Consider the following 22,723-nt stretch of genomic DNA (forward strand, 5'->3'; position numbering starts at 1 on the left):
TGGTCCAGGCCATTTTCCAGGTAACAACTGAACTCTGAGGCAGGGAGGGCCAGAGCCAGCTTTGCACACTCCTGATACACATCTCTCGTTTTCAGCTCGGAGCGTCTCACATGGCAAGGGGCCTGTGTGCTGGGTACCACGGCAGCCCCAGGGGAGCAGGCAAAAAGGGAGGCCCCAACATCAACCAAAGATGCTGAGTGCATGAAAACCTCCCTCACTTTGGTCAGGGAGCCTCTCCAGCCCCACAGGAGACAGAGGGCCTCCTAGCCTGAATAGGACCATAAGCTTCAACCCAGCACCTTATACCAGCTCCAAGGCACAGCTTGGGGGGGAGGGGGCACGGCAATTCCACAATGGAGACTACACCACATCATAACCCTAATTCTCTCCCAGCTTGATATGCCTTACAACATAGCCACCAACTCCAAACCCACTTCCAGCTGACACCACAGATCATCCCAGTTACCTCATTAGCCACACACCAACACATCTCCATGATAACCCATGAACACCATTCTCTCGACAAATGTTCCCGTAAGTGCCTGCCCAAGCGTGTTAGCTCCACTCAGAGCTGGGCAGATACCCTCCCACCTCTCCAACTGCTGGCGGGGCAAACATGAGCAGGATGGTGCTCCCTGGCCCCAGGTTCCCATGGTACGTGGTAGGGCAGTGCCCTCAGGGCAGCACTGGGCCTGCTGTGTGAAGTGAATGCAGAGTACAATTCTCCTAGTGCACACAGTGCTTGTGCCACTCGAATGCATCCCCACCCTGAAGACTCGGGAGTAGCACAGCTCCTCAGGACAAGGGAGACCAATGTGTTACTCTGCAGCCACTACCCATTCCTCCCACAGGGGGCACTTCTGTGCAACAGGCTGGGAGCCGGCACCCAGAGCAAGTATGACAGATCTGCCCAGAAAGAGAGCTCACCCCAGTGCAGAAGAGAAGCAGCACCCACAGAGCTGGGAGGAGAAAACCTGTCTCAGGTTGGGGGACGAGGATGACTCTCACAGCATGGAACACATCCTACAGCAATGGGTGAGACATACTGTCTGGACGGAAGACAGGGAGGAGAGTCTGGGAAGCTGGCAAGGTTACAAACCAGCAGCACTGACCCCAAGACAAGCCCAGCTCTTCCACCCACAGCACAGTGTCTCCTGAAGTCTCTCTTCTCAGGTTTTCTCTTCAGCACCATGTGGGCTTGGCAGCTCAAAGTACTGCCATTTCGGGGCTCTGGATACCCACCCTCTGCCTCCCAGCAGCTGGATAGGCAGAAAGGCAGCCCAGAGAGCAGCAGGGAGTTCCCAGCCTGTGCAGCACCCCCCAAGGCCCTACCTTGACTGACGGCTGCGTGGACAAGGCTCCGTTCTTCATATCGTCCTTGTCCCAGGCCTCCTCCTGCTCCTCAGGCTCTGCATTGTTATTGCAGCCCACCAGCTCCTCCTCCTCAGGGACCCTATCACTGTTCAGCCCCTGCAGGAGCGCCACCACTGCCTCTGGCTTGGGCAGCTTGGTGATCTTAAAGTGTTTCTTATAGTGCGGTGTGTCCTTGCGGATCAGCCGCTGCTTCTCCACTGGGAACGGGCGGTCTTCATCCTCTTCCTCATCCTCGCTCCGGATCAGAGTGTCCTCAGCAAAATGCACTGTGGGCTACAATGACAAAGACCCATGAATGGCTGTGAGCCTCAGACAACAGCTGGACCTGGGGGCAAAGGATTGACAGCTGCTGGTCTGCAATGCCAACCTAATCAGGGCTGGGCCCTGCACACAGGCCGGAGGAACAGACCAAGGGCTGCTCTTCTGACACTGTTCAGGGCAGGTCCAGGAGCAACATCCAGAGCAGCTTCCACCACACTCAGCTCCACAACCCTGCCAGCACCCCTGTTCCCCTGACCTTCCACCCATACCTGACTTCCATGGCCTCTGCCTGTGCCCACCTGCTCTGCAAACATTCAGGTTCTATCCCACCTCCCATTCCCATCCATGCCTCCAGACATCTCCCTGCTGCTCTGCCTCTGGGAGATCTCCAGACAGGCCCCATCAGGATCCTCCACAAAACAACCCAGAGCAGCTCCTACCTCATTGTACTCCACTTCCAGCTCCTCCTCTTGACCAGCCACTGCCTCCACCTCTTGCTCTTCTTCAGCTCCAGACTTCGCCTCATTCTCCAGCTCCTGTGTTTTGGGCACTTGCCCATTCAGCCTGTCTCCCCCTCCCCCCTCCTCCTCTTCCTCCCTGAAGTTGGCAGAGACAGTGCTGTTGGAGACATGCGAGTCCTCGCTGCGATTGGACATGGCACTCAGCCTCTTCTCCTGTGGGAGAGGGACAGGCAGTGAGAACTGAGGCAAAAGCCAAAGGGGCACACAGAAAGGTGGAATGGGACCAACACCGAGTGCTGCAGACCCTGGCCCAGCAGGATCCCAACTGCTTCAGTGGGCTGCCCGGCCTCATCTGTGCCACTCCCCAGCTCACTCCATCCCAACTCGTGGCACAGCCAGCCTGGTACTTATCAGCACAGAGTGCGGTCACCAGTGTTACACCTGGGAGGCAAGGCTTCGGTAGGGAACTCAGCAGCTAGCAGCTGCAGAACAGTGCATTGTCACTCATTTGGGGATGACCAGGGTACGACTGGGAGCTCTCTGAATGGAGTGAAGGGAAAGCCATTACAAGCGTATTACTACGGCTCCTTCCCCGCTGAGGGGGCCGCATTATCCCCAGGACAAAGGAACACAGACAGAATGACTCAGAAGGGCAGTGATTCACACAAAGGTCACAGAGCAATCCAGTCAGGGTCAGAGCCAGGGGCAACTCCCGAGTTGCCTGATGCCAAGTCCTGTGCCCAAAACTGCCCTAAGAATGCATCACTTTGCACACAGGCTGTCAAGGTCCTGCTCTGCCTTGGCCCAGCCCACATGCAAGCTGACCTCCTTTGGCCTTCCTCATACTATGCCAATGGTGCCAGTTTTCATGCCCACTTTTTTCCTTGTCCCTCTCTTGCTGCCCCCTCTGCATGGGACTCCCACACTACGTCAGTGCACCAGGATTCCACGTGCTCTTCCTTTCAGTGCCTCCTAACAATTCTCTCCTTTGGCCAAGCCTGCAGACATTGCTGCCCCACCGCAGAAAAATGCTGCACCACCCCCCGCACTGTCAATCCAATAAAGCCCCAACTCCAGAGCTCCCACACTACTGGCTCTGATCTCTGCAGGGGTCAACTAGTGCTCAGCTGGTGCAATTAAAGGTGCATGCCAGAGAGCTCTGCAACTTTCTGGTCTGGTCCCGCTCTCTGTGCGGGGAGCACTCACCTCTGAGTTTGGAGAATCCAGGTCCACATCAGGCTTCGCAGAATATACCTCATTGCGCCGAACTTCGATCACTTTCTTCATGACCTTCAGCTCACTAGGGTGAGGAGTTGCTCTGCGCTGCAGGCCCTGCCAGGGAAAGAGAGCATCAGAGCAGATGAGCCAGTGCACAGAGCCTCTGGACCTTTTGACTGCACATCAGCTTATCCTCACACTTTGCCAACAAAGAATGCCAAACCTGGAGCTGGCCCCAACCCAGGGGGAGATGCAGCCTCAACTATGCCCCACCTCACTGCCACTGGGCTGAATACTGCCCCCCACCTCTAATTCTGTGCTATGGTGAGCAGGAGCCCTGAGGGGAGAATACAGGTAGATTCCCCTTAATCTCTCTGGTATTCCTTTAGTGCATGCTACAGTCTCCTGCATCTCAGCAGTGCCAATGGCACTTATTGAGTGGATCTGTCCCAAAGCAACAGGCAAGAGAACAGCATTTCAAACAATAGAACATGGTGGTAGAAAACCACAAACACTCATGGGGCTGAAGGCCCTAGGGACTCCCAGAGCAGGCCCAGCACCGGGACTTGCTCTAACCTCTTTTTATTACAAAGGGCTAGATTCCAGACCAATGACTCTCCCTCTGCTAAAGTCAGAACTCCTGCTGGATGCTCTAGCATCACAGACAGGTCGCTGTGGCCTCCACCATGCCTCACCACTCTAGAGTTTGGAGTAAAATAACTGGCCATGTTTCTCTGTGACTTCACCTAGGGCTGTAAAAGCTGAATGACTGAAACACTGTCATGGGATACAGGGTTTTCCCCTCCAGTGCATTAGTTCCCAAGTCAGGGGGACTGTCTGTCCAGATCAAGAGGCTGAGGACTGGGAGCAGTGCAGTGGGACTGCAGGGACTGAAAGCCACTGCCATGGGATGACTATTTGGTGAACCTTTTTGAAGTGAGTTAGTAGCAACAGTTCTATTCCTCATATACAGGTGTCCGGAATGCAACCCTCTACAGGCCCCTTATTGGCAGCTGCTGCTCTTACGCCTGCAAGCCCTCATGCTGTACATGTCTCTGGAGTGGACGACCTGGCACAGAGACTAGTTCCCCTGAGCCTGGATGGTGTCCCCACTCTGGGACACAAGGGCTGGAGAAGATGCAGCTCATACCACACCCCATACCATATCCCTTGGGGAGGGAGAGGCAGCTCTGGGCAGACACATTGCTCCTTGCCCTGCAGAAGTCTCCAGAACACATTTCCATAGGAAGCTGGCAAGGCCCTGAACAACCCACCATGCCTGTTTCTCTTACTCTCTTCTCAGCTCCAGCCTCCTCGTCATCATCAGCTTTGGGCTCGTCCAAAAACTGAATCACACTGACCCGGTTCAAGTTGGTGTCTGTCCAACTTTCATCCACGCTGTTCTGCAGGAGATTCTCTGCAGAGAAAGAGGATAAAGAGAGAGCCGGCTCCTGAGCGACGAGGATTTGGGGCCTGGGTGAGACACACTTCCTACTGACAAGGCCATCTCTATCAGAGAGCCCCCCCATAGCCACCAAGCGGCAGGGGCTTTAGAGAGAGAACTGTTGCCAGGGTCCTGTCACCCCTTCAGTGGTCCCTGACAGGGTTGCATGACACTTGGCAACCTCTACAAGGGGCCTTGAAGGATCCAGCTCCAGCGCTGGGTAGGAAGAGAGGAAGCTGTGATGCTTGTATAGCACAGAGCAGACAGAGCAGCCTCTGGTTCAGCAGCAAAAGGGAATGGTTAGCTAAAGGGAGCTGATGCCACCTGCTGAAGAGGCAGTTTCACAGCTTTAGCATTCTCCAACTTGGGGAGATCCCCCATGTCACCAGCTGGGAGCCCAGGCCTGTTACATCAACCGCAATAACCACATGAACAGAGACTAGTCCAAGGGCGGTGAAGAGGAGACATCTGGGAACAGGAACCGAGAGACACACACCAGGGGAGAGGGCAACAATGGAATCTTGGCCTCACATCTCAGAGAGAAGAGAAAGGACAGCCCTTCTCCACAGGACTGTCTCCCTATTCTCCAGAGGAGGCAAGGCACCATGGAGAAGCACTCACATGGGGCATCTTACCTAGACTGGGAGACGGCTGCTGGGGCAGCAGGTAACAGGTGAGAACCTTTTCGCCCGTCTTATCATCTTCTGTCTGGAATTTCAGCATGGGCTGGGACTGGTTCTCTGCAAGCCACAGGGCCTTCAGGTTGAGATTTGTCAGGGCAAAGGGCAAATTCTGCAGCCTGTATGAGAAAAATGGCTGATGAGACCCCCATTAGCTTAGAAGGAACATCCACTGGACCCTTGAATTCCTCCACTTGCATCACGTTAGGATGGAACAAACCCTGAGGCAGGGCCTCTCTCCCCAGGGGTTGAATCTCTCTCATGATGGAGACTCCACGCAGCTCTTGCCAGACTGTTCTGCAGTATAACTGTCCTCCCACAGCCTTCCACCACCACACTGTCAGCTCTATGACTGTGGGTAAAAGAGGGGCACTTGTATTCTAACCACCCAGGGCTCACTCCCAGCCTGCATGTGGAGTTTGTCTGGAAAATGGGAAGGAAACCCCATTGATCTGCACAAGGGAAAAGGAGACTCTGCCCCGGGCCAATCAAGTTCCTGAAAACTCCTGACAAGCAGAGCGTCTAACCAATCCAAGACCTATGCACTTCCCGCTGCAGGACTCCAATCAGGCAGTGCCAGGAGATCATACTTAAGACTATGTTTTAATCATGGTTATTTTTTAGTAAAAGTCATGGACAGGTCAAAGGCAGTAAACAAAAATTCATGACCTATGACCTGTCCATGACTTGTACTATATATCCCTGACTAAATCTTGGGGGAAGAGGGCAGCCTAGAGGGGACCACGGGTGCTCTCGGGGGGGAGCCCAGACCCCCGCTGATACTCGGGGAGGGCGGGGGAGGAAAGGGGGGTGTTGGCAGTGCTGGTAGGCTCCCTACTCGGCTCCACGCAACTCCCTGGAAACAGCGACATGTCCCTCCCGCGGCTCCTATGCAGAGGCACAGCCAGGAAGCTCTGCACGCTGCCCCCGAGCGCCAGCTACACCAGGGAACTGCAGCGAATGGAAGATGTAGGAGCAGCACCTGTGGGCAGAGGCAGCATGCAGAGCCGCTTGCCCATGCCTCTGCTTAGGAGCTGAGGGAGGAACATGTCACTGCTTCTGGGGAGCCCCCCCAAAGTAAGCGCCGCCCAGAGCCCTCAACCCAACCTCCCGACCTGAGCCCCCTCCCATACCCAAACTCCTGCTGCTGCTGAGGAAGGGGGACATGGTGGCCCAAGACTGCCCCAGCAACAGCTAGTGTGGCTGGCCCAGGGGCTGCCTGAGCTACTCAGGAGGCCCCCAGGGCAACTGCACTGGCTCTGCAGAAGTCACAAAGATCCCACAAAGTCATGGAATCCATGACAAACTCTCAGCCTTCGTCATCATGCAACATGACAACGGGCTGCTCTAACAGAGGAGGAAAAAGTGGCATCTCGAAGCTCTGGTACCCATCAAATCCCTTTCAAGGTGCAGGATTTTGCTGTAAAGCCGGAAAGCAGACAGCAGAAATTCCACTCTGACCCCGAGCCTGCAGAGACTCTATGGTCGCTGTCACTTGTTCTCATTGTGTGTTACAACAGCACTCAGAGTACCAGACAGTGCAAGGTAAATATAGCCAGGTCATGATCTAACAGAACATGGTACCAACCAGGAATATGTATATTTGGAACTTTAAAAGGGCCAATTTTCTAAAGCTTAAAGGAACTATTGGCTGACTGGGAATTTAAGTGGGAAGTGTTAACAAAAACTGAGAATTGTTCAAGGACATGCTATTCCATACCCTAAAAATCACACTTTTACAGACATAAAAAAAGTTACAGATGGCAAGAAGCCATCCTGGTTAAAAAGATATATGGAAGTGGTGATAAAACAATTTTTAGGGCTGTTAAGCGATTTAAAAAATTAATCGTGATTAATCGCGTTGTTAAATAATAAAAAAAATACCATTTAAACAAACATGTTTGGATATTTTCTACATTTTCAAATATATTGATTTAAATTACAACACAGAATACAAAGGGTACAGTGCTCACATTATATTTATTGATTGCAAACATTTGCCCTGTAAAAAACAAAAGAAATTGTATTTTTCAATTAACCTAATACAAGTACTGTAGTGCAATCTCTTTATCATGAAAGTTGAACTTACAAATGTACAATTATGTACAAAAAATAACTGCATTCAAAAATAAACCAATGTAAAACTTTAGAGCCTATAAGTCCACACAGTCCTACTTCTTTTTCAGCCAATCGCTCAAACAAGTTTGTTTACATTTGCAGGAGAAAATGCTGCCCACTTCTTGTTTACAATGTCACCTGAAAGTGAGAACATTCGTTCACATGGCACTGATTCATATGTCCCTTCATGCTTCAACTACCATTCCAGAGGACATCGTTCTGCTCGATAACTATCCAAAGCAGTGGAGACTGACACACATTCATTTTCATCATCTGAGTCAGATGCCACCAGCAGAAAGTTGACTTTCTTTTTTGGTGATTCGAGTTCTTCAGTTTTCACATTGGAGTGCTGCTTTTTTAAGACTTCTGAAAGCATGCTCCACTCCTCAATCCTCTCAGTTTTTGGAAGGTACTTCAGATCCTTAAATCTTGGGTCGAGTGCTGTAGCTATCTTTAGAAATCTCACATTGATACCTTCTTTGCATTTTGTCAAATCTGCAGTGAAAGTGTTCTTAAAACGAACAACATGCTGGGTCATCATCCGAGACTGCTATAACATGAAATATATGGCAGAATGCGGGTTAAACAGAGCAGGAGACATACAATTCTTCCCCAAGGAGTTCAGTCACAAATTTAATTAACGCACTGTTTTTTTTAACGAGCATCATCAGCATGGAAGCATGTCCTCTGGAATGGTAGCCAAAGCATGAAGGGGCATACAAATGTTATGCATAACTGGCACGTAAATACCTTGCAATGCCAGCTACAAAAGTGTCATGCAAACATCTGTTCTCATTTTCTGGTGACATGGTAAATAGGCAGGCAGCATTATCTCCCATAAACAAACTTACTTGTCTTAGCGATTGGCTGAACAAGAAGGAGGACTGACTGGATTTGTAGGCTCTAAAGTTTTACACTGTTTTGTTTATGAATGCAGTTATGTAACAAAAAAAAATCTACATTTGTGAGTTGCACTTTCATGATAAAGAGATTGCACTACAGTACTCGTATGAGGTGAATTGAAAAATATTGAATCACTTGGTTAAATGGTCATAGTCTTACCAAACACATTTTAAACGGAGCCAAATCCCAGGTAATGCTGCTGAGAATCAAGAATACCAGTTATACCTATGGGATGGGAGACTGTCTTGGAAAGCAGTGACTCAGAAAAGGATTCAGAGGTCACAATAGATAATTTCCCCAACATGAGCTCTCAGTGCAATGCTGTGGCTACTGCCATCCTTGGGTGCATAAAAAGCAGAATATCAAGTAGAAGTAGAGAAGTCCCTCTGCCCATAGGCTCCGAACAGCAATGCCCAGTGGACTACTGCACAGGGAAGGGAGATCTGGCTGAGACCCTGCCTGCCCAGACAGAAACTCTGGATACTGTGCCAGTCTGGAGAGAAAGGGGTCCCCACACCCACAGAGATTGGCATCTGTAAAGGTGGCCAGCCAAGCTGCCACACTCCTGTGCCTAGTGAGACTAAGTGGTGCTGACCCCTCGTGCTGTCCTTTAACAGGGTCACATTGCACTCCACGAGTGCTGACAGCCTAAGTGAGACACTTGGGAAAAGAAAGTGGATACGAGGGCTGAAAAACAGTGGAAGCTGGAGCTGGACAGAAGGGGACAAGAGATCAGTGTTCTTGTCCTGCCTCTTCAAGAGCTGGAGTCAGGTGGCTGCTGGGTCAGTCAGGGAGTAGGGATTTAGAACATGAGAATGGCCATACTGGGTCAGACCAAAGGTCCATCTAGCCCAGCAACCTGTCTTCCAACAATGGCCAATGCCAGGTGCCCCAGAGGGAATGAACAGTACAGGGAATCATCAAGTGATCGATTCTCTGTCACTCATTCTCAGCTTCTGGCAAACAGAGGCTAGGGACACCATCCCTGCCCCTCTTGGCTAACAGCCATTGATGGACCTATCCTCCATGAAAGTATCTAGTTCTTTTTTGAACCCTGTTATAGTCTTGGCCCTCACAATATCCTCTGGCAAAGAGTTCCACAGGTTGACTATGCATTGTGTGAAGAAATGCTTCCTTTTGTCAGTTTTAAACCTGCTGCCTATTAATTTCATTAAGTCCAGGAGAGCTGGCTGTATTTTAAAGAATCCTTATTGAGGTTACAGAAACAAATCATCCCGATGTGTACAAAGAATAGTAAATATGGCAGGCGACCGGCTTGGCTTAACAATGAAATCCTTGCTGATCTTAAATACAAAAAAGAAGCTTCCAAGAAGTGGAAGATTGGACAAATGACCAGGGATGAGTATAAAAATATTGCTCAGGCAAGCAGGAGTGAAATCAGGAAGGCCAAATCACACCTGGAGTTGCAGCTAGCAAGAGATATTAAGAGTAACAAGAAGGGTTTCTTCAGGTATGTAGCAACAAGAAGAAAGTCAAGGAAAGTGTGGGCCCCTTACTGAATGAGGGAGGCAATCTAGTGACAGAGGATGTGGAAAAAGCTAATGTACTCAATGCTCTTTTTGCCTCTGTCTTCACGAACAAGGTCAGCTCCCAGACTGCTGCACTGGGCAGCACAGCATGGGGAGGAGGTGACCAGCCCTCTGTGGAGAAAGTGGTTCGGGACTATTTAAAAAAGCTGGACAAGCACCAGTCTATGAGGCCGGATGCGCTGCATCCGAGAGTGCTAAAGGAGTTGGCGGCTGTGATTGCAGAGCCATTGGCCATTATCTTTGAAAACTCATGGCGATCAGGGGAGGTCCCGGACGACTGGAAAAAGGCTAATGTAGTGCCAATCTTTAAAAAAGGGAAGGAGGAGGATCCTGGGAACTACAGGCCAGTCAGCCTCACCTCAGTCCCTGGAAAATCATGGAGCAGGTCCTCAAGGAATCAATTCTGAAGCATTTTGAGGAGAGGAAAGTGATCAGGAACAGTCAGCATGGATTCACCAAGGGCAAGTCATGCCTGACTAATTTAATTGCCTTCTAGGACAAGATAATTGGCTCTGTGGATGAAGGGAAAGCAGTGGACGTGTTGTTCCTTGACTTTAGCAAAGCTTTTGACACGGTCTCCCACAGTATTCTTGCCAGTAAGTTAAAGAAGTATGGGCTGGATGAATGGACGATAAGGTGGATAGAAAGCTGACTAGATTGTTGGGCTCAGCGGGTAGTGATCAATGGCTCCGTGTCTAGTTGGCAGCCGATATCCAGTGGAGTGCCCCAAGGGTCGGTCCTGGGGCCGGTTTTGTTCAATATCTTCATAAATGATCTGGAGGATAGTGTGGATTGCACCCTCAGCAAGTTTGCAGAGTACACTAAACTGGGAGGAGAGGTAGATACGCTGGAGGGGAGGGATAGGATACAGAGGGACCTAGACAAATTAGAGGTTTGGGCCAAAAGAAATCTGATGAGGTTCAACAAGGACAAGTGCAGAGTCCTGCACTTAGGACGGAAGAATCTCATGCACCGCTACAGACTAGGGACCGAATGGCTCGGCAGCAGTTCTGCAGAAAAGGACCTAGGGGTTACAGTGCATGAGAAGTTGGATATGAGTTAACAGTGTGCCCTTGTTGCCAAGAAGGCCAATGGCATTTTGGGATGTATAAATAGGGACACTGCCAGCAGATTGAGGGACGTGATGGTTCCCCTCTATTTGACATTGGTGAGGCCTCACCTGGAGTACTGTGTCCAGTTTTGGGCCCCACACTACAAGAAGGATGTGGAAAAATTGGAAAGAGTCCAGTGGAGGGCAACAAAAATGATTAGGGGATTGGAACACATGACTTATGAGGAGAAGCTGAGGGAACTGGGATTGTTTAGTCTGCAGAAGAGAAGAATGAGGGGGGATTTGATAGCTGCTTTCAACTACGTGAAAGGGGGTTCCAGAGACGATGGATCTAGACTGTTCTCAGTGGTAGCTGATGACAGGACGAGGAGTAATGGTCTCAAGTTGCTGTGGGGGAGGTTTAGGTTGGATATTAGGAAAAACTTTTTCACTAGGAGGGTGGTGAAGCACTGGAATGGGTTACCTAGGGAGGTGGTGGAATCTCCTTCCTTAGAAGTTTTTAAGGTCAGGCTTGACCAAGTCCTGGCTGGGATGATTTAGTTGGGAATTGGTCCTGCTTTGAGCAGGGGGTTGGACTAGATGACCTCCTGAGGTCCCTTCCAACCCTGATATTCTATGATTCATTTGGTGACCCCCTAAGTTCTTGTGTTATGAGGAGTAAAGAACACTTCCTTATTTATCTTCTCCACACCAGTCATGATTTTATAGACCTCAATCATATCCCCCCCTTAGTCATCTCTTTTCCAAGGGGAAAAGTCCCAGTCTAATTTAATCTCTCCTCATACGGAAGCCGTTCCATACCCCTAAACATTTTTGTTACCCTTTTCTGAAACTTTTCCAATTCCAATATATCTTTTTTGAGATGGGATGACCAAATCTGCACACAGTATTCAAGATGAGGCATACCATGGATTTAAATAGAGGCAATATGATATTTTCTGTCTTATTATCTAACCCTTTTTTAATGATTCCCAAAGTTCTGTTCACTTTTTTGATTGCCCCTGCACATTGAGTGAATGTTTTCAGAGAACTATCCACAATGACTCCAAGATCTCTTTCTTGAGTGGTAACAGCTAATTTAGACACCATCAATTTATATGTATAGTTGGGATGATGTTTTCCAATGTGCATTACTTTGCATTTATCAACATTGAATTTCATCTGCCATTCTGTTGCCCAGACACCCAGTTTTGCGAGATCCTTTTCTAGCTCTTCACAGTCTGCCTGTAAATTATCTATCTTGAGTAGTTTGGTATCATCTGCAAATTTTGCCACCTCACTGTTCACCTCTTTTTCCAGATCATTTATGAATATGTTGAATAGGACTGGTCCCAGTACAGATCCCTGGGGGACACCACTATTTACCTCTCTCCATTCTGAAAACTGACCATTTATTCCCACCCTTTGTTTCCTATCTTTTAACCAGTTTCCAATCCATGAGAGGACCTTCCCTCTTATCCCATGACAGCTTACTTTGCTTAAGAGCCTTTGGTGAGGGACTTGTCAAAGGCCTTCTGAAAACCTAAGTACATTATATCCACTGGATCCCCCTTGTCCACATTCTTGTTGACCCCCTCAAAGAATTCTAATAGATTGGTGAGGCATGATTTCCCTTTACAAAAACTATGTTGACTCTTCCCCAACAAATTATGTTCATCTATGTGTCTGACAATTTTGTTCTTTATTATAGTTTTAACCAGTTTGCTCGGTACTGAAGTCAGCCTTACTGGCCTGTAATTGCCGGTATCACCTCCGGAGCCCTTTTTAAAAATTGGCGTCACATTAGCTGTCCTCCAGCCATTTGGTACAGAAGCGGATTTAAATGATAGGTTACAGACTACAGTTAGTAGGCCTGCAATTTCACGTTTAAGTTCCTTCAGAACGCTTGGGTGAATACCATCTGGTCATGGTGACTTATTACTGTTTAGTTTATCAATTTGTTCCAAAACCTCCTCTAATGACACCTCAATTGAGGACAGTTCCTTAGATCTGTCACCCAAAAAGAATGGCTCAGGTTTGGGAATCTCCCTCACATCCTCAGCTGCGAAGACCGATGCAAAGAATTAATTTAGTTTCTCCACAATGGCCTTATCATCCTTGAATGCTCCTTTAGCACCTTGATCATCCAGTGGCCCCACTGGTTGTTTAGCAGGCTTCCTGCTTCTCATGTATTTAAAAAAAATTTGCTGTTACTTTGAGTCTTTGGCTAGCTCTTCCTCAAATTCTTTTTTTGGCCTTCCGAATTGTATTTTTACACTTCATTTGCCAGAGTTCATGCTCCTTTTATTTTCCTCATTAGGATTTAACTTCCACTTTTTAAAGGTTTCAGAGTAACAGCCGTGTTAGTCTGTATTCGCAAAAAGAAAAGGAATACAATGTAAGGAGAGTGGTCACTTTAGATAAGCTATTACCAGCAGGAGAGTGAGTTTGTGTGTGGGGGGGGGGGGGGAGGAGGGGTGAGAAAACCTGGATTTGTGCTGGAAATGGCCCAACTTGATTATCATACACATTGTAAGGAGAGTGATCACTTTAGATAAGCTATTACCAGCAGGAGAGTGGGGTGGGAGGAGGTATTTTTTCATGCTTTTTGTGTGTATATAATAAGATCTTCTACACTTTCCACAGTATGCATCCGATGAAGTGAGCTGTAGCTCACGAAAGCTTATGCTCAAATAAATTGGTTAGTCTCTAAGGTGCCACAAGTATTCCTTTACTTTTTAAAGGATGTCTTTTTGCCTCTCATTGATTCTTTTACTTTGTTGTTTAGCCACGGTGGCACTCTTTTGGTTCTCTTACTATGTTTTTTAATTTGGGGGTATACATTTAAGTTGAGCCTCTATTATGGTGTTTTTAAAAAAAAGTTTCCATGCAGCTTGCAGGGATTTCACTTTTTGAGCTGCACCTTTTAATTTCTAGGAGTCCTTGTGGCACCTTAGAGACTAACAAATTTATTTGGGCATAAGCTTTTGAGAGCTAGAACCCACTTCATCAGATGCAAGCAGTGGAAAATACAGGTGCAGTTATAAATACATGAAAAGATGTGAGTTGCCTTACCAAGTGTGAGGTCAGTCTAACGAGACAACTCAATTAACAGCAGGATACCAAGGGAGGAAAAATAACTTCTGAAGTGGTAATGAGAGTGGCCCATTTCAGACAGTTGATAATCTAGCCAGCTTTCTATCCTCCTTATCGTCCATTCATCCAGCCCATACTTCTTTAACTTGCTGGCAAGAATACTGTGGGAGACCATGTCAAAAGTTTTGCTAAAGTCAAGGAACAAGACATCCACTGCTTTCCCCTCATCCACAGAGCCAGTTATCTCGTCATGGAAGGCAATTAGATTAGTCAGGCATGACTTGCCCTTGGTGAATCCATGCTGACTGTTCCTAATCACTTTCCTCTCCTCTAAGTGCTTCAGAATTGATTCCTTGAGGACCTGCTCACTATCAGATTAGGCCTGAATAAAGACTGGGAGTGGTTGTCATTTCAAAACCTGAACCTAATTTCCCCAATACTAGTTTCCCCTACTGTTACTCACACCTTCTTGTCAACTGTCTGAAACTGCACTCTGTTCTCCTCCTTCCCATGTGGCTTCTATGATGGGCATGCCTGAAGCCTGGGCTACCCCGTAAAGGCCCTGTGTACCACTTACCTGTTCCCTGCCACATCCAGCACATGCAACTCTGTGGTGCTGGCAAGTTCTGGAGGCAGAAGCACCAGGCGGTTGTCACGCAGGGACAGAACATTCAGACTGGCACAGCCCCCAATCTCAGAGGGAAGCGCTGTTAGCCGGTTCCGGTCCACATTCAAATTTGTCAACTTTGTCAGCTTCCCCAGGGATTTTGGCAAGGCCTGGATGGGAGATAGAGTGACAGCACAGAAACCATGATGCCAGAGTCTTCACTACAGTGGGCCTCACAACCCCAAAGCAAAATAAAGGGGAAAGAACATAAGAACGGCTTCACTGGGTCAGACCAATGGACCATCTAGCCCAGTACCCTGTCTTCACACAATGGCCAACACCAGGAGCTTCAGAGGGCAAGAACAGAACAGGTAATCAAGTGATCCTTCCCCTGTTGTCCAGTCCCAGCTTCTGGCAAACAGAGGCTAGGGACACTTCAAAGCATGGTTTTGCATGCCTGCCCATCCTGGCTAGCCAAGCCAGGAAGATAGCCAAGAAGTTTAGCTGTCTGTCATCTCATGGCAAGGGGAAGAACAGCAACACCTACATTCCTCAGCAACTGATAACTGCTGGTGAAAATCATCACTTCCCTCTGCATCACAGCCACAATCCCTGCCTCTCCCATCACGAGGCACTGTGGGGAGCAGAGCAGGAGCACTGGCTGTGGCAGGAGCTCCCATCTACTCCAGCCCCAGCTTCTCCCAGCAGGGGGCACTGTAGGGAGAGGGGCAGGAACACTGGCTGTGGGGGGAGCTCCCGTCTACTCTGGTCTACTGTTACACTGGATGGAGGGGAAAAAACAGAACGCACATAAACTCTTCCTAGTTGAGGGCATAAGACAGCGTCTGACTGATAGGGAGTGGGTAACAGCTCCACCTTGGGCAAGTTATTCCCTAACTGCTCAGGATGGGAGTTCACCGCCTTTGGGAAGCACCTTGTCCTTCCCCTCACGTGTTATTTACCCATCTGTGCTAAGATTTTGAGCTCTTTGGGTTGGGGACCATTTTCTACCATGTGCGTATGGAGCACCCAGCACAATGGGGCCCTGGTCCCCGACTGGGGCCTACCAGTACACAGTCATCTGGTGCTGGCCCTGGCTGAGACAGGCCACTGGGCTAGAAGGACTCAGGCTGATCCACTTCGGAGAGCCCAGGGGATTCTTCAGCCAACTCATGAGATGACATCAGCTTCATCCAGGGATCTCCCAAGGACGGACTGTGGTTTCGCATCACCAGAGAGGAGCACAGCAGGTGCAGCTCACTGAAGACTATGGCCCATGGTCGAGGTCAAGGGCCCTGAGTCCTGTGTGGTGCTGGCTGCAACTCCCAAAGCAGCAGCTTGTGGGCAGAGCCCAAGGAGATGACAGACTGGCATGGAGCAGGGCCGCCAGTAAGGGGTTGAGCTAAGCAGCACAATAAGGGCTGGCGTGACTGCCAGAACACATACTGTCAGCACATTCTCTGTCAGGATGAGCTCCGAGAGATTTTCACAGTCCCCAATCGACTCAGTCACCGCAGCCAGCCGATTCTGATCCACTTTTAGGATGGAAAGCTGCTTCAGCTGACCTGAGCACGGGGAGAGACAAACATGAGCTGCACCAGAAAGTGATATGGGCCCTGCCCACACTGCTCAGCCAAATCATCCATCCTTTACCCTCCCAGCAGGGCTTAGTTCACTGTTACCATCCACAGGGTGACATGGTCCCTGCTCCTGTCCCATACTTTCCCATCCAGGGCTCCCTCCCTTTCCAATGGGGTAATAACGTACCCACGCAAACACGATAACCCTCGTTCCAGCGCACTTACCAATCCCATCAGGTATGCATTCCAAAAGGTTCTGTGACAGCAGTAGGTCTGTCAGTGCCATCAGCCCGCTGACCTCACTGGGCAGCTGCTCCAGCTTGTTCTCAGACACATCCAGACAGACCAAGCGCCGAAGATTCCCCAGCTCCTGGGAGGGGAAAGGAGACACCACCTGGCTCACGGGAGTGATGGAGTAGGGAGCACAGCAGCAAGGCAACACTCATGGAGTGGGTACTCACCGGGGGCAGGGCCGAGAGCTGGTTTCGGTCTAGCCAGAGCTCCCGCAGGTTTGGTAATGCTCCCAGAGTGTCTGGCTGCAACAGAACAAGAAAGCAGAGTGTTAGCCCCTTGCTACAGGAGAGCACCTGCTCTGGAATAAAGGCTGTTCCCAAATCACCACGATCCAGCAATGACAGACACTGCAGCTCTGCCGCCTTCTCAAGGCCATTCACCACAGACTGCTGGGGAAGTAAGCAAGCCAGGGTACATGACACGGAAGACCAGGTATTGGGGAAGATATCAGCTGATATGCTGCTGGTTTCTAGATTGGCCATGCTGGCTGCAAAAGGTCCCCAGGAGCAGGCGAGAAGAGGATAATTGAGATTGTTTGGTCCCACAGAGGGGTGAGAGGTGAGTGAAGGCTTCAGAGTCTTTCGCCTCAGAAGGAATAAATCTCCCCTCTCCTTCCTCCTTGTGGGAATAGGCAGAGATGACTTGATATTAACCAACCACCCCACTACACCAACATCATCCACCACCAGCCATCCATAGGGGGACACACATTAGCTGGATGTTGCTGCTAAAATGATCAGCAATGGAACAAATTAACAGCACTAACATGTTGGGAATAATAGTTAGGTTTAGGAGTTAATGCTCCACTGAGAAGCAGTTCATGCCTCAGAACTATTCTTGCAGGTCATCTGCAGGTTCTGGCAGAAAGGGCTGCACCACCTCATGTGGCTCCCGCTTTAGGAGGTTTTCTTCACCACGAGGTTAAATCCTTGGAAAGCCAGTTCTGGAGCAGCACTCTGTGGCACCTGTCTCTGCAGCTGTGGAAACTACAGAACACACCTGGATTCCAGCTCAGTCAAAGGCTGAAACAAATACGCAAGAGCAGCTGAATCCAGGTTTCACTCAGGCACTCTGTGTCAGTCTCCAGCTTTCACAAAGGAGAAGGGCCTAGATGGAGGTTTCAGTGTCTGCAGCCCTCAGGGCCTCCATACTAAGACTGGGTATCTATACCTCCTGGGGAATAACATGGGCCATTGCTGGGGTCTCTCTCTAATGGCAAAGCCAAACCAGAAAGGGGAAGAGCAGCAAGCCAGCACAGCAGGGCTGAAGCAAATGACAAGGGGTGGTTGGGATGGGGATGCAAAGGCCAGAGGCAGCAAAGGCAAGCGACAGAACTGGAGAGGCATAAATCCTCCGGCAGCTAGAGAGCAGGGGAGAGTGCACCAGAGAAACGGGGATGGGATGTGAGGGGGGAGCAAGATGTGCAACGGAAAACACACAGTGCCAACACAGCAAGAGAACAGAAAGCTGGGAACAGTTACTGGGCTGCAACAGACACACTGGAGTCACCTGCTGCTCCTTGTGATTTCAGATCCCCTCCATCCATCCCCAAAGGGGACGGGGGCACTGTCCCAACCACCACCCACCTCCTCCCATCCCACCTCCTCCCTTCCATCCCCTTCACCTACCAGCACTTCCAGGTCATTGCCACCAAGATCCAACTGCTCTAACTTGACAAGGAATGAGAGCGAACTGCAGACCATTTGGGGGTGGGGGGGGGGGAGGAGAGAGAGAGAGAGATTAGCACCAGGGACCCCAGCTCCCCAGTCAACATCACTGTGAATCCCCCCTGCACCAGGAGATTAAAGAGTCAGTCTAGATAGCTCTTTCCATGGTGCCTCCAAGCCAAGGGGCTCAGGCGAGTTGGGGCTCTGCCCCACCTCCTATCAGAGTGGCCAAAGCCAACAAGGTCCTGTCTGCTCTGGGCTCAGTGACTCTGGGAGCCTCAGGAAAGTCGAGTTGCCGGTGTTTCCTCCACCAACTCAAGCAGGCCTGCTTTGAGCAGGGACATGTGAGCAGGTGAGTGTCCAGAGTCCGGACCTGCTGCTGGTCTGTTCTGCCATGGTGGAGCCCTGAGAACAGGACGATGGAGAGAACTGGAAAAAGCTAAGGGAAAATGACACAAACGCTGGGGGCCACAGGAGCTGAGTTACAGGAGAGCGGAGGGAGCAAGCCCTCTAGTTTCCTACCCTCAAGACTGGGAGCCCCATTGTCCCTGCAGGGGATGTGGGAGCACCCTGGGCACTGTACTGCAGAAAAAGAAGCAAAGAGATGATAGCAGACAAGGTGTTCACTTGATATGGTCTTGCAAGAAGCCTGCCTGGGAGCCAGGTCCTGGCAGCACCTTGGGGGCAAGTTTCTAGGGCTGGATGAAAGCAGGAGCTGAGCAGCGCCTGCATCCCTGGGGACTCGTCCTAGACATGCCTGGAACCACTGGTGTGTGCGTCTCCACTCCAGCAGCCCCACAGCCCGAGGCAACACAGAAACTACTCCAAGTGAGATGGCTAAGAGGTTAATCTGCATTGACTCCTGGCCCTAAATCCCCATCCCATCCTCTGATTCTCAAAACATGGGTCGCTATCCCACCCCCTCAGGTCAGAGATCTTCCTTCCTTTACACCTGCACAACCTCCTTCCCCTGCCCCCGCCCCCCAGCAGCTCTTCTGCCCTTTTATTCTCTTCAGATGGGTTTCGCTAGCTCAGTTTTCACCATCTCTGGAAGGAGACTCCTGTGCAGGCAGCTGCTCTGACCCCTAAACCGACTTAAGAGTCTGGTTGCATGTTCATGGGAAAGCCAAGAGATGACTGGTGGAAAGGGCAGGCTGCAAAAATACCAAAACAGGGGAAGAATGGTTCTCCTACAGTAACTGACCATGGTTCTTCAAGATGCTGCCGTCAGCGTGGATCCCACTGTGGATGCACGTGCACCTCATGCGTATGAGGTCAGAATCTTTTGAATAGCAGTGTCCATCAGGGCTACCCACATATGGGCCCTGAGTCTCCTCGTGTTCCCAGTCAAGCAGCCATGACCCTCCTTAAGACTCCTCCCAATTTGAAGACTGTGTTAGCGGAGGATTCCGAAAGCAGGGATGGAGGGTCGGTCGGGGGTTGCACACCAGTTATAACATCTCAGAGAACCACACTTACTGCAGGGTAACCATTCTCTATTCAAGCGTGTCAGTGAAATCCCACTGTAAGTGACTGGCAAGAAGCACCCCTTTCAACCAGTGGAATGAGAAGCGTCAGCTGCAAACAAACAGGGACCCCAGTTCTGCTCTCTGGAATTTGGCATCTGCTCTGGCAGGTAACTCCAATGCATAACGCTTGACAAAAATCAGTGGATTACACATTACTGCCTTGCAGATCTCAGAACCTGGCACATTTCTGAACCAGGCAGAGCTCTGGCGGAGTTAGCGTTATCATGCAGTGGAAGAGGTGTACCTGCCAGTTGGTAGCAGGTTCATCGTGTTATGCACTTAGCTATCCTTTGCGATGAGATGGCCTGGCCCTTGGAATGGTTGGCTACAACCAGAATAAATGGAGACACAGAGAACCAAACCATTCAGGCTCTGTAGTAAAGTAAGGCTCTGAAAATGTCCAGCACATGCAACTTGGCTGCTGATTAAGAGCGGTGTCTCAGGAAGAAAGCAGGCAGGTTAAGTGAGTGAGATGGAATTGTGAGATCACCCAAGGTGAGGTCTCAGCAGCACTTTGTCCCTATGATATGTCATGTAGGGAGGGTCAGCCACAAGTGCTTGAAGCACGCACAGTCTCCAGGCTGAAGTGATAGTGACTAGGAAGACCATCTTCAGAATGAGATGAACTACGGAGAATTCTGAAAGGGGCTCAAAGGGTGACTGCATGGCGGCGAGCCTCCCAGCTCGGGTAGATAGAGCTATTTTTAGCATGCTAGTATGAGCCTGTGGCTGTTGTAGCTCTGGTGAAGATTCTGGCTAGAATCTGCCACCCGACCTCAGGCCCACTCTAAACTCTATGGTGACCATGGGTGACTCGAGCGTCTACCACAGCAGCAACAGCCACCCACCTAATTTTAGCGCGCTAGCTCAAGCCCCACTAACACAAGTCTGTCTACCTGGGCTGGAAGGTTCGTTCCCAGCTGGAACATAGACAGTCATGGAGCCTCCCCTCAAGGATCTCAGAAGGGCAAGGGCCAGGTCCCAGGTAGGAACAGGTTCTTGTCCCAAGGGTAAGTACATAACAGGGCCTTGAGGAACTTTGACACCATCAGAAAAGGGCACAACTGTACAGATGACAAACCACGATTGCTGAGATGTAGACCTTAATGGAGAGTTCCAGATGCAGCAAGCTGTCGAGCAACAGCAGTATCAAAACCCACATCCCTGTTGAGCACATAACCCAAGAATCTCTCATTTTGATGAGGATGTCCTTCTGGTGGACGTCTTCCTCCTCTGTATTAGGATCTCCTGGACTTGTCTAAAGAAGACTCTCTCTGTACTACTTAACCATATAACATCCAGGCCGCCAGATACAGATCAGGATGGATTATCTCACCCTGGTGTTACGAGATCAGGTATGAGTAGCCTGGAAGCTAGACTGGCAGCTAACGGGACATCTGCAGCAAAAAGGCCTGGGCCAGTGTGGAGCTATGAGAACGATCGTGGCCTTTCCCCTTTTGATTCTGGAAGTCACCCCAAGGATCAGGGGAACCAGAGGAAAGGCATAAAAAAGAAGCCCTGGGTTCCACTGCAGAAGGAAGGTGCTTGGTATTGATCCTGGGCTCATGCCCTCTGTGGGGGAAAAAAGTTCTAATATTTTGTGTTGTCCTTCATGGACAACAGGTCTCTCACAGGAACCCCCCCAACGACGCAGGCCAAAACAAGGCCACTTCTTTTAACAGGTTCTCATCCCTGAAGAGGGATGGGAAAGGGGTAAGTAGGGTATAAGGTATGGAAACTATCAGGGGCAAGACAGCTTCGGAAGGCAGCAACAGGCTTTGGATCACCTCCAGTGTGGCTCTCAGCACTCCCATCAAACCTGCTGCCTCTGATGGTGTGGGGCTGGTGGCAAATCCAGAGGATGGCCATCTCCTAGGATATCAAAATCTTTTCCAAGGTGGGTATGCAGTCGCCAGCCGTGAGAGTATGATGTTCTTTGTCTCCCCTGGAGCTGATTCTTACAGGGTTACTGATAGGGATTTGTACTCTGGGTCCCTAAGGACCTTAATGTAGCCCTGGGTCTTTCAGGAACCACAGAGTTCCATTCTCCTCAAAGGGCATGTCCTCGAAGGTGACTTGCATCTCTTTGGGTATCTTGGACACTAACAGCCACAACAGCATGGCTGTGTCAGACTTGCCATGGCTGCCTCCAGTGACTGAGTGACCCTTTGGACTTTTTTTTTTAATTATTTTTTAAACTCCCACACAGGAGCACAGGGAGATCTTCAACAGGAAGGGAGCAACCCACTCCAAAGCAAGGCAGTTGTATTTTTCGCGAACAAGGCCTGGTAGTTCACCACCTGGAGCTGAAGTGAGGAGTATGTTTTGCTCGCAAACATGTGCGCCGTCACCCCACGCCCCCTCCCAAATCCTTACAGCAACTCTTGGTGACTCAACTTCTCTCCTTTAAGGCTGGCTTCTTACCCCCCACCTGCCCGAGAAGACCAGTATTCTACTGAAGCCCAACACCCACACCCCCGTGAGAGCTGCTGGGCCAGGACAGACATGTAAAAAAGCAAAGGTGTCAGAAAAAGGGAACAAATTTGCCACATTCCCCAGTTCCCTTGCTCTACTTTACCATATACTGCAAATCCTCACCTGCACCCCCATAAACACCATCATCTCTTGCCCTCCAAAACCACCTTCAGCTAACTCTAACCCACAAATGAGGGACGTTCTCAGCAGTTCCACCAGGCACCTCAGCAGCAGCCCTCCAATTCCACTGCCTCCTCCAGTGTGCCCATGACCTCAGCTAAACAGATTCCAAATGTCCCTCCCTACCTTTATTGCTGGAACAAACCCCTTCTCCTCATACCACCCGCAATAATTCACCGAAGGAGAGCTTGTTCATTCAAAGCCCTGCAGGCCCCATAGCCAGGGTGCTGAGCTC

General features: G+C 50.0%; 1 protein-coding gene across 18 annotated transcripts in view; it reads right to left on the reverse strand.

Moving 5' to 3' along the window:
- SCRIB (scribble planar cell polarity protein) overlaps positions 1-22,723 on the reverse strand; it is a 238,448-nt gene that overhangs the window by 184,458 nt on the left and 31,267 nt on the right. For all 18 annotated transcript variants that reach the window (XM_077809562.1, XM_077809575.1, XM_077809561.1 and 15 more), the window contains exons 6-15: positions 18,266-18,329; positions 16,805-16,879; positions 16,569-16,713; positions 16,210-16,328; positions 14,734-14,933; positions 5,394-5,557; positions 4,607-4,731; positions 3,303-3,428; positions 2,076-2,309; positions 1,333-1,647 (exon numbers count right to left, since the gene is read on the reverse strand). In XM_077809562.1, coding sequence (XP_077665688.1) covers positions 1,333-1,647; positions 2,076-2,309; positions 3,303-3,428; positions 4,607-4,731; positions 5,394-5,557; positions 14,734-14,933; positions 16,210-16,328; positions 16,569-16,713; positions 16,805-16,879; positions 18,266-18,329 — 1,567 coding nt within the window. The remainder of the gene's footprint in view (positions 1-1,332; positions 1,648-2,075; positions 2,310-3,302; positions 3,429-4,606; positions 4,732-5,393; positions 5,558-14,733; positions 14,934-16,209; positions 16,329-16,568; positions 16,714-16,804; positions 16,880-18,265; positions 18,330-22,723) is intronic.

This window comes from Eretmochelys imbricata, chromosome 2 (assembly GCF_965152235.1).
Source record: "Eretmochelys imbricata isolate rEreImb1 chromosome 2, rEreImb1.hap1, whole genome shotgun sequence".
NCBI lineage: Eukaryota > Metazoa > Chordata > Testudines > Cheloniidae > Eretmochelys > Eretmochelys imbricata.